Genomic DNA, 17784 nt, shown 5'->3' on the forward strand with positions numbered 1-17784 from the left:
AAAAGAGATATTACGATTTATTTTAAGTTTTGTTCAAGTTAGCAATCATCTCACTAGAGGCCAATTTGACTGGACTGATAAGCTCATTATGAACTAGATCAATAAGATTTAATATCATATCCCATTAATTTCCTTAGCCTGTTTTTCTTCTCAATATTCACATCAGCATGACCTAGTTACTTTAAAGCACACGTCGATTGGCTTTTGATTCTGGCTGTGGACCAGAAGCTCAGTTTGCTTTAAATTTCTAATCAAGCTATACCACTTACGTTAAAAAGCTTCAGCAGTTCCATAGTAACTTCAGGGTAATGAAAACTTTTTCCTTCCTAAAAAGGATTTTGGTTTTGTTTTGTTTTAAAACAGACAAGCAAGCAGACGGCGACTGACAATGGAAAAATCCCCCTCTCATGCAGCAGTGGAAAATGATGCTCAGAATAGATCCTCCAAATATCATCAAAATTATTTTAAAATGGGGTTGTGATATATTTGGTTTTCAGACATTACCAAGTGTAATGTAAGGAGCCCTATGGCAATACTGAAAACATTAGTAGTAATAGTAAGCTACATAAAATGGGATGTTTGCGTGCGCTGAGTGTTCCTTGCCTGTGGTGGACTGACTTAAGCTTTTTTCCTTCTAGAAACATAAAATTACAGAACACTGCTATTAATTTAGAATTACTTCTGTATTGCCCACCCAGTCAAACTTGTTAACGAGTATTCAGTCCAGAAATGTTTTTCTTACTTTAAGATGAAACTCTTAATGAATTTTTTTTCTTGTTGCCTGTTAAATGGTGATAAGCGTTTTTATCTCTCACTGTAGAAATGTATACAGTCGTTTGTTTATCTGGAATTCTAAAAATGGATATGCAAAGATCTTCGTAATCTTTCTTGCAACTGGTTAATCTATAGCTACTTGTTGAATAATGCCAAGTGTGGAACACGGATTAACTGCGTTTGCGCGTGTGTCCTGAATCATATCAGAACCCTTTTAGTCTTGAGTTAACCAAAAACTCATATTCTAAAATGGTTGTATGTGCAGAAATGAAATACATATTATTTAATTCTATTTTTGTACATGCAGATATGAAATACATATTATTCTATTTAGGGAAAGCTAGCTGTTCTGGAAGCAGCAAGTCTTGTCAAGGGAATGGAGCTCAGGCATCAGAGTGAAATAACTATAGCTTCATAATATGTTAAAATCGAGATGTGAAGTGATTGGCTGTTCCATAACTGTCTAAATGTCTGGCTGTTGTAAAAACTGTGATCATGTTGATTTTTATATATTCAAGCAATTTTTCCATGCTGTAATTCTTACTGGTTCAGTATTTTATTTACTGTGACTCTTATTTTCTTCTGATGTCACTACTTTTAGTGCTTTTTATCGGACAAATAGATGCCAAATTGTGGATTATCCACAGAGGAAAAATAGTAGTTTGCATGGTACTTTGGCATTCTGCTTGCATCGTACTAATGCTCTAGTAGGCTCTTCATGTTGTATCGGTGAGTTTTGAGGGAAGTAGTAATGATTTTCTGCCTTTCCGCTGATGATTCGTTATGATATTGGATGACCTTCTGAGAGTTTCACCTTCTGGAAGCAGATAATTTATATGAAACTTTTGTTTTCTGCTTAAAAACAAGCTTGTAGTCCTCATGGCTGTAGAGAGAGTAAATGCCATCTCAATGTATTTCGAAGACCCAAATTTGAAAAATAAGCCCTCATGCCCTGCTCCAGCACCTACTAAGCACTTAAAGCCCATTTTCCTCTCCCACCTTAAAAATGTTGGGCACTGCTTCAGAAGTTTTGGTTGGCTAAAACTGACGGTATTGGGAGAGACGTTTTAGGTGTTTGTGTGTTCTCTGAAATTCTACTTCCACTTTGTTTTCTGTCTTCTCAGTGTTCCCACTTCCTTTCTTTTCCCAAATTTAGCTGCTTAACAACATTCTCTTTTTTATTGCCAGTTTGTCGATGACTTTGGTTCTGTTCTCTGTCCTCAAGTTGAGGCCCCGCTGTATCTCTCTCCTGGACCTCCAGCCTTCCTTCACTCTCAAAGCTGCGGTCTGTCCTTTCTTCTGGATTTCAGTGGACTCACTGATGAATGGTTAATATAATAGTATGTAAAACACAAAGAGCATTAAGTGGTGAGAGAAATAGAGTTTTGTGGGTGTTATTCTGTGGGCTATGTGAAATCCTGTCGTGTTCGGAGACCTTGCATGAAGTTCATATCAGATAAACTGTGAAAGATGGCTCAGTGCTTACAGCGTGCGTGGGCCCTGTGCCATGTGTGGCTTTCATGCAAACATTTTACCATAGCTAGTTAGATTACTAATGATTTGCTTGTCCTAATGTATAAAATGCTGTGCTCTTCTGCTTTGTATGGAAGGTATTTCAGTGAAGAGGACAGTAGGGTTGAGATTTAAGGAAAGAGGATGGAGGATTACAGGGGTAATCTAATTTAAAGCTTCCCCTGTCTTAGTTGCCCTGGATCATTTGCCATAGTGATCACGGAACAGACGTGAAAGATTTTCATTCTTTCTTACTATTGGTTTATTTAATTTTTCCCTCTCCTTATTTTCCAGCTTGCCTCCTCCCCTTTTTTTAAACATAACCCTGAGGTTAAGTAAGTGTCAGAGATATCAGTGAGAAGTTGCAGAGTTAAWTAGTACATTTCCAACTGTATTTATCATTGCAGTGACAAGGTAGCTTTCCTTAATATTGCTTGCACATTTCTAAACTGCTGAYAAGAAGTTGTAAAAAGACGCTAAAGGTCTACAATAAATAAAAGTACGGCTTTATTTTCATGCTAGTTTTAGAGAGACTATTTTCCCCTCCAGTAAATGCTTTTCATGTAAGTGTGAATGTTTTCACAAGTTCTGGCACTAGAAGAACTCTCCCCAWCGTTCTGTTTTCTATGACCTGTATTATATCAGAACTGGAAATAATTTAACAATTCTTTAACTGTTAATAATTTAACACTCCTCATATCTTCTGAAAAACTTAGCCTTAAAATATGTACCACTTCATGGCTACCAAATACAGTGCCTTGACAAAAACACTGTGAAGAAACAGGTCTCCACTCTAAAAAGGTTAATTGATATTTCAGAATGTCGAATGTCTTCTAAGTAAACACAACTATGGCCAAACATATGTTCTAATTTCCTTTCACAAAAAGAGACAGGCAGACCATTTTGAATCCGTGGGCAGTGTGCTATTGGTTAATCAAAACTTGTTCTCATATGGCTATATTTAAAACAGAAAAGACACAATCATATARAAGAACAAAGGAATTTTAAGGTAAAGCAATATAAAAAAGTTATGGCTGCTATTCAGTTACAAACTCAGACCACTGTGCTGCCACAGATATTGTTTGTTCTGAGCCCTCTGTGATACTCCTGGATAGATGTAAGTTAGCAGTGAAGTAGAAGTCAAAAATTTGAATCTTCTCACTTCTGATGGTTTGTTYTTCATGTTATGCACAATGCACTGTTTAACAGCTAGAGCAAAGTCTTGAAAGTCTGTCTTCCCACAATAATGTTTTTGTCTCTGCTGGCATTATTTTATAATCCTGGATAAGATGCCAGCCTCTCTAACCTTAGTTTCCGTATTAGTACGATGAAGTGTTTAAGGCATTGATTTTTTTAAAGAAAGAGGCCTTTCAAAGTTGAGGAGCTCTCGGCTGGAACCCCAGTGACTGCAGTGCAAAGAGCCATCAAATTYCAGAGCTCACTCGCCATCTCCTCGTTTGGCCTTAGTGGTTAGATGGGTACAGATGTTTCATCAAAATAGCTAGTACTTTCTTTTGTTGCCTGCTTTGGACTGCTCCYGCTGCCACTCTGTTATCCATCATTTGGTTCTTTCTCTGTTGCAYTGAAAGCTAGAGTGAGTCAAGGTCCTGAGATCTCTATTGTTGCGTGGACTAGAGAAACAAAAGTGTACTTTATAATTTTGATAGTTTTGTTGAAGTTTGTGGAGAGAAAAATGTTTTCCAGGCTGTCTCATTCTGGCATGATTTGCTGGTGTACCTAGAAAGATTTGAGGTAGTGTAGMTACTGGCCAGAACAAAGGTTTGACGGATTCATCTGTGCTTATTGTGATCAACTTATCAACGCTTTTGCAGAAGYGACTGCTCTTTTGAATTGTGCGATACTTCTAGGTGGGGTGGCGTGGGGAATGCCCTGTTATTTTCATCAACCAGTGTGTAATCAGCTTAGAAGGAATCAGATAACTGACCAAATATTAATCTACTTTTAGGATTTACAGTATTTGTCTTTAAAACATCTTTARTCTGTGTGTATACTGTTCTTAGAGAGATGCCCACCACAAAGTGCACTAGAGTATATTTACCGCATTTARCTGTGCCAGTTTCTCTGATGTAAGCATGCTTTTCATTGATTTTAATTAATGTGTAAACTGCATTATTTTTACCACAGAGCGAAGCTCTAATRGTGACATTTTTTGCAGAGCAGCTAGTAGACTGCAGGTTGATGTGCTAAATTTCTTCACACTGTCTTGTACTTGTAGCTGTATGCAAAGTCAGTCTGAGATTGCTGTATGTTTTTCTGTTAACCGTGTCTGCATTTGGCTAAGTTCTCTAACCATCTTGGTGGCTAGTAGATCATGATACCTACTTTTTCTGTTTGTATACTTGGTCACATAACTTACAATGTTCATTATGTAACTGGCRTATTATGTTTGCAATATACAAAGTGTATGCAAGATATTATATATAAAGTGGTACARTTGTATATAAATGGTATAGTTGTAATATATTTTGTAAGCTCCGTCTTTGAGCTGTGCCCGTGTAAGATATTTACCACCATTCACTACCTGTCCAATCCCTCATCTAAAGATTACTGTCGCTGTAGGAGACAGCATAAGTACTTGCTTCTCTGCTGTTCTGTTCACAGCCTAGCATCTCTGGGGGGCTTTGTGCTACTGATGATTTTAACTGAATTGTTGGTCTGCAAGAGGTTTTAACTGATCTGTGGCACACTTGCATTCTACCAATTCAGCTACAATATTTACTAACAGAGGGTGAGCATTAAATTAAAATCTGTGTGCAAATTAACTTGCTACATGATCAGACTTTAGATTTCTCCTATTCTTTATTCAAGAAAGCTAGATAATTCCTGAAAGACTTGTAGTTCTGTTCTTACACACTCCTTCATGTATGAGAAATAGCTTAATAATGTTTGAATATACTTTTAGATTCATGATTGAAAAGTGATTTGAGATATATTTYTTTGTTGTTTCTGAGGGGAATGAGCAAATTCTGTTGTTTGCATGCTCAGCTGGTTTTTGACTTTGCAGTAGTAAAAACTTRATGTCAGAAATTGTGATGCTTTTTAAGATCTGCATATGGTAGAACACAAGTAGATCCATTGATTAGGAAATTACTATTCATTAAATTTTTTCCTAAAAGAAATATATAATAAAAGTGGAAGCTTCAAATTTGCCCACCCTCTTCTGCTTAGAGRGGAAATCCACCTTACTTTGGATCTTTAATTTTGTTCTATGGATTGATTCCAGCAGATCTGAACCATTTTAAGACACTGTATTTTGGGTGGTCACAAGCAATTTGAACTGTTAAATTTGGCTGGAGGTAGAAGAAAAACTCTCTTGGAGGCAACGAGAATTTGCAGAATGTCTGTGGTATAAAAACGCTTAACATTTGTGTAGTGCCTGACTGACAACATGCTCACTGACAGAGGCCATTCACAGATACCRAAAGTTGATCTCCACAGAGCTTCTGCAGCATCTGATTATAACCTAAATTTGTGTTTTGTAGCTTGAAACAATTGGATGGCAGCTTAATCTTCAAATGGCCGAGTCCATGCAAGCGAAACTAAAATCTCCTCGAGCTGTGCTAGAGCTGGGAGTGAGCAGTGAAGATTCAAAGGTATGAAATGCAYGTCTGATGGTAAGAATGAATTGCAGTCACGGTCTTATTTAAAGTTTTGAGGCAGCAGTTGAAAYTCTTGATCATTGTCAATATCTCACTGTTTTTTCATATTTCTGTTTTACAAACTGTTAAACAGTGAGGCAGTTGAAATTATGAGGTACTGATGTAGCATACACATCAGGTTGGTTGGCGGTTGTGAGCTGTGTTGTAAGCTCTTTGGGCAGTGAGGTAATGGAGAGTTGTCGTGGAAAATGGTTATTTTATATCACTAAAATATCTTTATGGCATATATCTTATGATTAGTTCTTATTACACATTTAATGCCTAATTCCTCACTGCTTTCTGCCATGTATTTACTTATATTATTCATCACTTGAAACCTTTCTGTGCTAATGATGTATATACATGAAAGATGACATAGTATGCAAGGCTATGGAAAGCCAGTGGTTTGGAGATTTTGTGTTAAAGTTTTATGTTTAAGGATTTTAGTAACTGATGGTGTTTCAGTGCCAAGCACTGCTTCAGAGATCTTCATTCATATAAGCTGTATTTTAGTGTTAGTTAGCATGTTTTAAATTAATACATGAATGGCTGTTCACCTTATCTTGCAAATGGAAATTGGAAAGTCTTATCCTCTGYGGTGTGTCTCATCTTTATCAATGAAAGAGTCAATGTAAAAGATTTGAGGAAAAAATTGATTTGGAACTTAATTCTGGTTTCACATTGCATTTAAATCACAATTGCGCTAATGTGAGTGGAATTTCTGATTTCTAGAATAAGAGAATATTGAGCTTATGGTTGTRCTTCACACCACGTCCTGCAGTAGAGATTTTTTTTTTTTGTTTTTTTTTTCAGCAGCTCACTGTAAGTTGTTTCTGAAACACATATACAGGAACCACACCATATTTTATGTGCTAGTTGCATTAAGAAGCACAGCATACAGGTTCAAATATATGACAAAGTAACTATGAGGAAACATGAGAAAACTGTGACGCTTCTCCTGATTTTGTTTGTGTGTAGTTTGTTTTGAGTGAATTGCCCAACTTCRTTTTAAAATAAGATGAAATTAGTAGAATTTTGTGCATTATGTAAGGAAGACAGTAGAACACTGTGTACAAACAAGTTACTGTTCAGTACAGTTAATGTTTGTATTTAAGGCCAGTTAAAGCAAAGTGTGGTATTAGATGGATAGACGATCCCTTGGTAGAATGCAGGCAGTGATGGGACATGGGTACCACTCTTCTGTCTGGGTGCTGAACCTGTGGTTCTACCATGTTGTTTCCCGAATAAAAATGAAGATCCTGTTAGCACTTTTTGTAAGAAAAGAATGTTAAGTCTGTGTCCTGCCAAATTCTAACTTGGATAATTCTATTCTTTCACATTTAAACTTCTTAAGTAGGTTCTGCTATATGCTTTTGTTGTAAATTGTTTTGTAGAAYTGAATGACGATATTTAAGTGCATAACTACTTGGTTGTCTGCATTTTGGTTATCTAGCCATGTTATGATTCTGATGGTCAGTTCTTAATGTAAAGATAGCTTTAGACACATTGTTTTCTTCATAGTGAACYGTTTGTGATCTGCTTAAAAATGCTTTTTTTTCCCTTTGCTTTGGTTTTCTAGCTTTAAAACAAATGAACAAAAGCTTAAGATAAAAATTTTTATCTGTAGCTTGTTCATTAGAGGTAGGTATGGAAGCAGTGGTAAATCAAATAGAGCTGCCAAGTTGTAGATATCCAAAGTGGGATTTTTGATAAAATTGTCCATATAGTGATATAGTCCTGCAGATTAGTAGTTTGGAATGAAAGATGGGAAGATGAAGAAGTTGTTTCCATTATGCCTGACTTGTGCATTTTGCTTAAACTACTTGTTTCCTTTACAAACAGAATTCAGAAAGTAGATTATTTTTAATTGATTTCTCTCTAGTTCTTCTTACTGGTATAATTAGATACAAATATCTGGTTTCTTTTGCAATAATTACAAGCCTAGCATAATGACTCCAAAACAGACATTTAGTACAACAGTAGAACAAGAAAAACATGCCGATGTTCTCACATTCCAGACGCTAAAACTTATAAATCKGGTTTGGTGTGAAGATAACTACTGAATGCTAACATCCCAGTATAGAGTAGGTTTAAGATAGGCTAATACCTGCCTACATGCTGACAGAAGTGTTGGAGCATAATTTAATTTTTGTGAAGTGTTCTGCATCAACTTGATCCCTCTGTGCATTAAATATGAAGCTAGATACTTCTGAGGATTTTTTTTTCCTCCACACTTACGTATAACTCAGCCTTTTGCACAGAAGTGTGTTTAGAGGATTGGTTCGTAATGATTAATTATCTTCATTTGTAACTGAACTCTTCCCTCTTTCTTTTTTTTTTTTTTCCTTTTAATCATGAATGTGATGGTTTTCATTTCTCCCTGTAAGGCAAGTGGTGAAAGGCTGGTGGAGAGCTTCGTGTGTTGGCTCGTTAGAGGGCAGTAGCGCCCTTTCTCGTTGTGCCACGTCGCCGGCTCTTGGCGTGCTTTTTTGAAACAATATTCAGGCTCGCTCCCAAAGTCAGCAGTTGTGGGAAACGCGAAGTGTTTACGTTTCTAATCTGCATAGCACAATAGAAGTTTGTCTTGCTCGTCTGCAAAACTGAAGCCGGTTAATAAAAAAATGTACTGAGCGAGGTAAATGAAATTTGCCGTTGTTCCTRTTTTCACTGACTGCAAGTAATTCTACTAATACACTTATGCTTACTACAGCTCACTCAAGGGCAATTTAAATGTTTCTTTGTCAGACGATGATGTTCAAAATTAGTACTTAACCATTTCTCCAGGACAGGTAATCAAAAACCCCTGACTGTAGGAACATTTGTGCTTCATCAAGTAAAATGAGTATACTGTATGCCATATGAATCTTTATAAAGTATGTTTTGTCAGCTGCAGATGAAATAGTCCTGTAAGTATTATACTTAATAATGTTATACCTTATATGGTAATACTATATATTTTGTAATATTGTAATATTATAAGTATACAAGTATTACATTTATTTATTTATCACTTGTTATTTATTGTTGCTATGGCAAACTTCTTGAGGGAGGAGGATTGTTACGAGTTCAGTGTTTGCTTATCCTCAGTCTTTGAACTATGCTTGACTTGGGACTTGCACAAATTTTACCTGTGTCCTGAGAAGTTTTTCACTACGAGTGGTTGAGCAGTAGAATGGGTCCCTCGGGGAGAGCCTGGAGTTGCTAGCYGGGGAAATATTCAGAAGTCAGCTGGAGCAGCATGGCGTAACCCTGGAGCCAGCCCCGCTGTGGGCTGGGGTGGCCTGGCAGAGGCCCTTCCAACCCAGGCTGTTCGGTGATTCTTGACAGCTTTAAGGTTTGGTTGCTGATGACGCTTTGTATGGGAGGGGAAAAAGGAAAAAAAAAAGTTTCAATTTAAAATTCTGTTAACAGCACATGTTGCAAAGGTTCAGAATGTAAAGCATTTAATTGCATTTCTGAATCTTAGGAAAGTGGGATTTCTGCGAAGCAGGCACCCGAAAAACAAGCTAGGGTGATAGGGRACATCTTTCTGAACTGCAAGATCCTTCTACTTCCATTCTGATACTTAACACGCGACAGGAACTTGAGGAAACTGCTGCTTACAAACTAATGTGTATGGAGGAGGCAGGGTGCGGGGCTTTTATTTAATATCGTTTGGTCTCAGGTTTCTTATATCCAGCCATCTGGAGACRTTTTATGGACTATTATTATTTTTATCTTTATAGGGGTGAATTAACCAGTAGAGGGAGKATGAATTAATAATCCTGATAATCAGTGCTGCTAATTATGATGTTGATTTGCAAAGACCCTGAAAAAGTGCTGTATTTATTTAATATCTCTGTTTACTTCAATAATTTATTTAATATCTGTCCACACAGGCACATACTTGCACATGCTTTTACACTTTTAATCATAGTAATTCCTTAGGCTGTCTAGTCCAAACCTTTCTAAACAGCTGTGATTATTCTCTGTAACTGCGCAAGCCATATATTGGGACAACTTTTGTAGCAAAAACTGTAGAAAAGGTTTGAGGGCATCAGAAATGTCATGTCATCTTTGCTGAATACCTCCCCTGAGGAATGTGGGAGGTAAGGCTGCGTGCTCGTAAAGGCTTGGGGACATGGCCGATTTGTTCTGACCTGCTTTGCTCTAAGGATCGTGACTCTTTTTTATCTTTGCTTGTTTCTGCTGTTACTACTTCTTCAGGAAAAGTGTCAGGCRTGTTATTATTTAAAGTGTATTTATTGTTGTGTGTTTTTACACATAAATCTCCAATATGCACACTTGAAAATTCTTTAATAAAAACTCTTCTAGCTGGGCATTGTGTCTTGAAAATTATCCAAGTATTTTTTCTATGTAGCTCTGTTCTACGTATGTAATTACAGTTGTAGTTATTGAATTATTATTTTTTTTGCCCATGGAAGGKTTTTTGCTTGTTTCACTTCCCCTCTTTTACATGTACAATTTTCTCTTTAACTTTTAAGGACTTCTTGATRGCCTTCTGCCTTTTGGGTAGCTTTTATTTTTGGTATGCTAGAGTAGGAATGGTATGTATAGATTCCAAGTGAGAATTCAATACTTTGTTTATAACTTGTATGTAAAGGATTTTTTTGCAATTGCCGGTGTGAGATAAATGAACTGATAAAAGTGGTGTTTTTTTTTAAAGCTGCTACTATAATGCTTTTGACAAAAGGCAGAAAATATTAAAGTGCTACTATTTTCTATGAATTATTGGCTGTTTTAAAGAGGGGAAAGGAAATACTTAACTTACTTTTCTGCAACTATTCCTTCAAAATAAAAAGGAGGTCTGGCTGCATTTGAAACTGAGATGGTAATGTATATGCATCGTTCCACAGGGGCTATAGAAGTCTGGAAATACTAAATGATTACTGTTGATTTATTAAAATATCAGTCACAGTTTTCTTCTTTCCTCTTTAACAGCAGAGTAGATGGCAAAACAAAGCTTTTCTTCCAGGTGGGCTAGATCAGTCCYTTCTGCAGGCCCTCATGAAAGAGGGCAATTAGGAGACTGCTGTGATGCTGGAGGAACTGTCAGGAGGTGCAAACACGRAACAGCTGTAAATTGCTGCTCACACTCCTGAGCTACCTCTCAGCCTTGCAGCTCTGATGAGGACGTTGCCTTCTTCTTTCTCAGAAAGCCAGGAATTTGTGCTTCTATTAAGCACTTGAATGGAGTTTGGTCCTCTCATCAAGCAGATTTTTAAGTCTCTAGCAGTTACCRAAAAAGTAAATAGGACTGGCCTATGGATGAATGCAAAAATGCCTAAGGAGAAGTTAAGAGAAAAGGTCATTTCCTTTCCATTTAAACAAGATAATTGGAGGCCAGGATAGTCCTCAGGCTAGATGATCTCATATAGGACAGTCCCAGTTCAAGGTCTTTTTGACCTCTGTACCAGCAGGGTTGCTGCTTTTGGCAAAGTAGATCATGGATGTGGTTCTGAGAACTAAAATCTCATAAATGATAATGCTGATAAGAGAGCAGATGCTTCCCTAAAAAGGGATTTCAGAACACTGGAGAAAAGTCTTAATATTCTTAAAAGACCTGGTAAAATGACTGTATGATCTTGAGCATGTGGAACAGCTCATAAAAATAAACTTGAAATTTAGAATTTGTTTCCAGGCTGTCACATTGCTACAGAAAGCTGTCAGAAATTTTTGTGCTTAACCGTTAGAGCCAGAAATTCCAGAATGCACAATAATTCTTATGTTAGACTGTGTTTGTGACCTGTTGTATCTCTTATCCCTGATTAAATGCATTTCAATTAGGGAACTGAAGATGCAGTCCAGAATTTTCAAGATKCTGGGAGAGTTTGTTTCCTTAACAGTGTAGAAATGGGAGGCAGAATAACCCACGTCTTCTCAGCTGTGGGTAGCTTGACATGTGCTACAGAAACCATCTACCAGATGGTGCGACTCCAGGAGTATGTACCCACCTCTGGCAATTGTACTGCAGGGTGTAGTTAATTATTTGGCTCCCACTTGTGATCTGACATGATCCAATTATTCAGTTTATAGTAAAGAACTATATACAGTGATTTTTTTTCTCTTATGCTTCCTCTATTAATACACAGTTTATAAATAAAATCTGGAACCATATAATTTATTACTGCCTCTGCACCTACTTTGTTTTTGCTAAAATACTGTTRAATTCTGTCCATGTGTCTGTGTATCATGGAGTTCCAGAAGAAACCATGTACAGTTGCAGGCCTTAGACAACCTCAGTCTGTAATTAATGTTGAACCTCCCTGTTTCAAGTTTAAACTCAGTGACCCTTTGCTTTCTCAGGCAGAGTTAAATGTCTTCCTGGGCCTTTAAGGCCCCAAAGCATTTGAAGAACAAAGATCTGGTGAGCTTTTTTCATTTGATATATTTGTGTATTATGTCACCTCTATTCTCAAGATGTGTTTGTTTTACTTGCCTCGAACTAGCTTTGTAGGCTTGATCCTTCAGTCATTTTAGGGGAACGAAAAATATTTATGGGATTCATTGGAAATTCTCAGGGAACTCCAAATAGTTTTTTAGCTGCTATTCTCAGAAACTATTCAGAGTGCTAGCAAATGAACTGTTGTCTTGGTTTGTGTGTGGTAATGGGAAATAGCCATAATTTGTCAGTGGCCCCCCCCCCCCCATAGTACTACTTCTCACTACTGTCCTCTCTCACTACCCCCCCCCTTCACTCACTTAGCTAATAAGTTTTGCATTGCCTTTACAAGTATCTTAAAAAATGGCATTTCTCCGTTGTCTGCCTCTTCAGATAAAGAGGTAGAGAGGTAAGGTAGTCTAAGAAAGGGGTCAGATTAGGGAGAAAAGAGCATAAAGGTTGGACAGGCTAAAGCGGAAGCTCTGCCTTTGAACATAGGTCTTCTGCTTGTATCCTCTGTTACCATGTTGGTCACTGCTGCCTTTGCATCAGCAAGTCAGCAACTCTTTAATTTGGATGCCTAAAAGTAGAGATTTTCATATATGGATGCATAAGAATAAAAATGTCTTCTGTATTTAAAGTAGAGATTTCAGAGAATCATAAAGCCTTTAGATATTAGCAAATCAAATGAGTAGCATTTTTATGGCATTTAAATCAGGGAGGAATACTTGTCTCTTGTGTTATTTGACAGTTAGAAGCAAGCAGAGAAGAGATGAAATGTGCTCTTTCTAAAAACATTTTTTTTTTAAATTGTGAAAGACTGTTTGGGAAGCTCTGCAGGACTACCTGTAAACGTGCATGCGTATGTTTTTTTTTTCTCTCTTTTTTTTTTTCCTTTGGGTACCACTGGAGATGCTGGCCCCTCTGATTCTTTTGTATGCTTAGCAGTTTCATGACGAGGCCACTGTTGATAGTCAGCCGGAAGTACAAAGTACCTACAAGAAGCAACATAAAATTCCTCTGCAGTTCCTTAACACGAATTAAAATATTCCTTTCCCTTCTCCCTGTTCTAAGGGAAAGTTGACTAGTAAGATGTTAAATCTAACTTTGACATTTTTGTTTAAACATTGTTAGTTGCTGTACATTGGCAACAGCATGTAGTGTTCACTTCTGCAGAAGCTCATATTAGCAGCATCACTCAGGAGGAGTTAATTCAGTGTTTTATTAAAGTTACTGATATATACCACCTTGACAGCTATGTGCAATATCAAAAATGTACATGTAATGTACATTCCTTAGAGCTACTCGTAAAAATGGGAGTATAATTGATAATATTTGAGATTGCTTGAGAAATGTAAAGCTTTATGCCCTGAAGTCCAACAAACTTTGGCTCTGCTTACTCACTGGAAGAGGTGGCTTTGCTGGCTCATAGTCTTTAGGTAAGATGACTTGTTGCTGACTTTAGAAAGCAGAATTAGCAAAGCAACCCACCTTACTGCTGAGTTAGGTAATAACTGACATGAGAGGAATGTTAAGAAGCAGATAGCGTTCCTGGCCAGTTGCACTGCAGACTCTAATAAAAATGCAGACAAGCCTATCTTGGAGAAAATGTACTTGTCCAGGAGCTTCCAAGGCATATGGACTGGGTTAATTTCTTTCACTGTAGTGATTTGCTATCAGTTACAAATATTTCTCAGGTTTTCCTGCCTGTTAAATGGTGATCAGGGTTTTTTAAAAATATTTCTTAAAAAAAAATTCCTAGGTAAAAGGAATTAGGAATTTTAATTCTCTAAATGCGAAATACTGGTAGTTCGCATGTTCTTGTTGAGGTAATGTTCATATTAATCTGGAAATATTCAAGGAAATGTAGTATTTTCTGTAAGCTTTTCTCTTGAAACRTGATTTTGGTTGACTTGATTTGAGTGGTTGTTGGAGTACAGCATAAAATTCAATTTTCAGAGGTGTCAGGGTTCAGTTTAAACATTCAAATATGATGCTGCCAAGTGCATTTCTATGGCAGTTGCTCTGTGTTGACAAGAATAAGTAGCGTTTTTAAGAATTATGAAATCTGTGTAACTTGCTACTGTCTGACATGTGCAACTTAGTCTTGCTTATAAGAAATTCTGTCCTCTATTAATCCTTTATTTTTCCTCTGCAAGGCTGTTTGAGACATGGATTTTTTTTTTAAAATGAATGTTCATGTGTTTTTCTTCATTAAACTCATGCTTAGAAACATCTTTAAGACTCAAGCGTGTTTTATTTTCCTTTAGCTGGTTCCCATGTAAAGGATACCTTTAGAGGTTGTTGGAAAAGATAGCACTATCTTCTAGAACTGGGATTATTGCCTATTTTTCAGTTATCCTGCTACTTCCAATCATCTCATTACTCTAGTGYTAGCTTGAGAGCAATCTCTTCTTTGTTGTTCTCTTCCATTGTGTCCTGTGTGGGACTGGAAGAGGTTGTTCTTTTCCTTAATTCCTTGTCTTYTGGTAGTACATGCTGTGACCTAGGTGCTCTGTGAATGTTAGAAGAGGCTAGGAGAAGCAATACACAAAAGGGCTGAATTAAAAGTTAGATCTAAATATGTACATGATGTTGCAATGAAAATTGTGAACTAGAACTTTCTTATAAGTAACTAGATTAACTTTTGTGGATGCAACATAGAAATGCATTTTTGGACACACTCCAAAGAGAGTTGGGTTCATGGCTTTATTTGGGATGTCAGGAGGAGCAGTGTGGAGTGTCCAAAGAAGGCACTAAGTCTTTTATAGCCTATTTGTAAGTAATCAAAAAAAAAAAAAGTGATTAAACAAACAGCAGGCTTGTAGAAGAGAAAGGGAAGAAGAGTATGATATGCACACTTACTTAAACTGTCCACAGCCTTTCTCCMCGTATTTTCCTGTCTTTTAGGCTAGCCATAGTTGGTTGTTACCTCTTTTCTCACCACTGCATTTTACTTCTGCAACAATAACAGGATGGGCTGGAAATATAATTAGGATTTGGCAGAGAAAGTTTTTTGTTTCCCATTCCTGTGTTAAACAGTTTACTGAAGTACTGGTGTTTCTCAGCTGCTCTGTGGTGGCCACTGATAGATTTGAAACTCTTCTTACCTTGTAAGAAGAACAAAAAAAATTATGACTGCAAAGAAGCAGAAAGACAGCCAAAGACAAATGCTGGTGAAAGGGATTCTTACTGTTCAGCAAGTACCCCATGCAGGCGTTTAGCTATTTGTATAACTTTGCATTTCATTTTCTTCGTAAAGTGAATCATGATGTGGGCTCAAAAGTTGAACTTGCAGCTATGACAGAGCTCTGAGGCTCATGCAAGTATCTTATATATGYATGTTTCCCCCAATATATAGTCTGCCTCTCTTTTGATTAGAAATCTGATGGCAGTCCACAAAATGCATACCTGCACAAACTGGTGTTTTGTTATGGCATCTTATGGCTACACCTTGACCTATGAGAATTCTTTTTTAAAGATGTACTTTGCTAGTTTTGTCCCAAGTTGTGCATTTTCACCTTGGAATATTAGGTRGATGGATTAGCTTGGAAGCTGTGGTGCTTCTATTGCTATTTTTGTGTGAAAAGCAACTTTTCAGCCTCTTCTAAGAAGAAGGAAGATGTGCAGAAAGGTACGACAGGCATGGAGTAGTCACTCAGACTTTGTCTTATTTATGCTGATACTTCGTAGCTTGTAGCTTCTCCAAAATCTATCTAGAAGCTAGCTAGCTTCTTCACTTGARCCAGATACTCTGATCTTATCTTTCTCCTATGCTGTCATCTTCATATRAACTCTTGTAGAATGTCAGTCCAGTATAGCTAACTTCTGATTTAAATATGTATATTCAATCCATTTTCACTGATTATTGCTATAGAGGAAGTTTTTGTAGGCAAATTGGCTTGACTTATTWAATATTTTTGTAAGTACTGTAGTATTTGAGGTACTCATTTTCTTGCTTATTGTCATGTTACCKGAATAACTGTTACTGTGTCATGTCTTTATGCGCATGAAATGTGTCATTTAATAAGTCTCAAGCTTCCTCCCCCCCAAAAAACTGTATCAGAATAAATTACTTGATCTGCAGTTGTGATTGACCTAGTTATTGCAGTTCTTGTATTTGCTAAGTTTTTTTCTTTTGCCTATGGAGTTGAACGTTAGTTACTTTTCCTTGAAYGTAGTTATGCTGTGTGTCCTGACAAAATAATACTAACGTGGACATCAAATCCAGTCAAGACTTGGACATGTCAGGACTTGGCAGTCCTGACAGTAAAGCTGTGCATTATGTCTGCCTTGGACGTTGATGTTTAAAGTTAYAGAAGTCCGTTTCGTATTTGTAAGCATTACATTGCAAGCCTGAGTATAATTACATCCTTTTAAAATCTGTTTGACTGCCATTAGATATTGCAAGATGTCCATCTTACTGGGCAGAAGAGTTGAAATTAAATTACATCTTATGAGAATGATTTTGCTTTCTTAAATTTCTGAAATGAAAAAAAAGGCCCTAATAAAAACTTGACAAAAAACCTGATGGAGATTTTACATTTTTAAAGTAATTTGTAAAACTTAGGAATATTTAGCAAAGCTTACTTTTATTGTGCCATGTTTCTTACATGTTGCATCTGTTTGGTGCTTTTCTCTGACATTCTAATTGACCATCGTATTCTAGGAGATTTTCAACTTTTTTGGTGTTTTTGGTCTTTTCTAACACATCTTTCAGCTCCTTACCGTAGAATGTATTCAAAAATGGACATGGGGAGCTGTACTTGACTAGTATTTGTGTTTGGAGGAAGATCACCATCAACTCGTGGGTCTTCAGTATATGGTAGTGTATGGAATTTTAGGTTAGCTCTTCTTTGAAGTTGAAATATATTTTGAGCAATAAAATAGAAACAGAAAACTCCTGGTTTTGAGAGAGAGAAAGTGCTCACCTGGGCACAGCTCTCCCCTTTTTTTCCATTTTCTGTCCTGTAGTGTTCATAACTTCCCTCTTTTACTGGAAGAGGGAGAAAATTGTTTGAGAATGCAGGTTTCCATCCAAAGTGTACACAGACAGGCCTTGGGAGACTTGGTATCATCCCTTAATTAATTAATTAATTGGCATAAGCAGTGCTGATGAGTGGTGAGGTTAGAGAAATTCATGGTTTTGATAAAATTACCGTCCTGGCGTTTAATATATGCTCCTTGAATACTCTCATCAGCATGAAGCTGGATAATTGTGAGTTTGTCCTTGGGAACACGAATGCTTTGACAGTGTTTTCTTTCAGACTGTTTCTTCTAATGCTTTCAAACTTAGAGTTAGCCACAATCCACAAAAATCAACTGTTTGAGGTAGTTGAACAGACTGTGTCTCTTATAATAATAATAATAATAATAATAAAAAGGTAAGGACACCTTGTGTGACACTGTTTAAATGGGTTTAGGAAATTAGAACGGAATGCCATTTTTGAATGCTGT

At 36.9% G+C, this 17784-nt stretch overlaps 1 protein-coding gene across 2 annotated transcripts in view; it reads left to right on the forward strand.

Annotated features, from left to right (window-relative positions):
• The window catches only part of COMMD10 (COMM domain containing 10), a 99859-nt gene that overhangs the window by 13419 nt on the left and 68656 nt on the right, over window positions 1-17784 (forward strand). For both annotated transcript variants that reach the window (XM_085305390.1, XM_085305391.1), the window contains exon 5: window positions 5790-5900. In XM_085305390.1, coding sequence (XP_085161516.1) covers window positions 5790-5900 — 111 coding nt within the window. The remainder of the gene's footprint in view (window positions 1-5789; window positions 5901-17784) is intronic.

The sequence above is a fragment of the Rhea americana genome, unplaced genomic scaffold (assembly GCF_003343005.1).
Source record: "Rhea americana isolate MKP2758 unplaced genomic scaffold, rheAme1 scaffold_22, whole genome shotgun sequence".
Taxonomy (NCBI): domain Eukaryota; kingdom Metazoa; phylum Chordata; class Aves; order Rheiformes; family Rheidae; genus Rhea; species Rhea americana.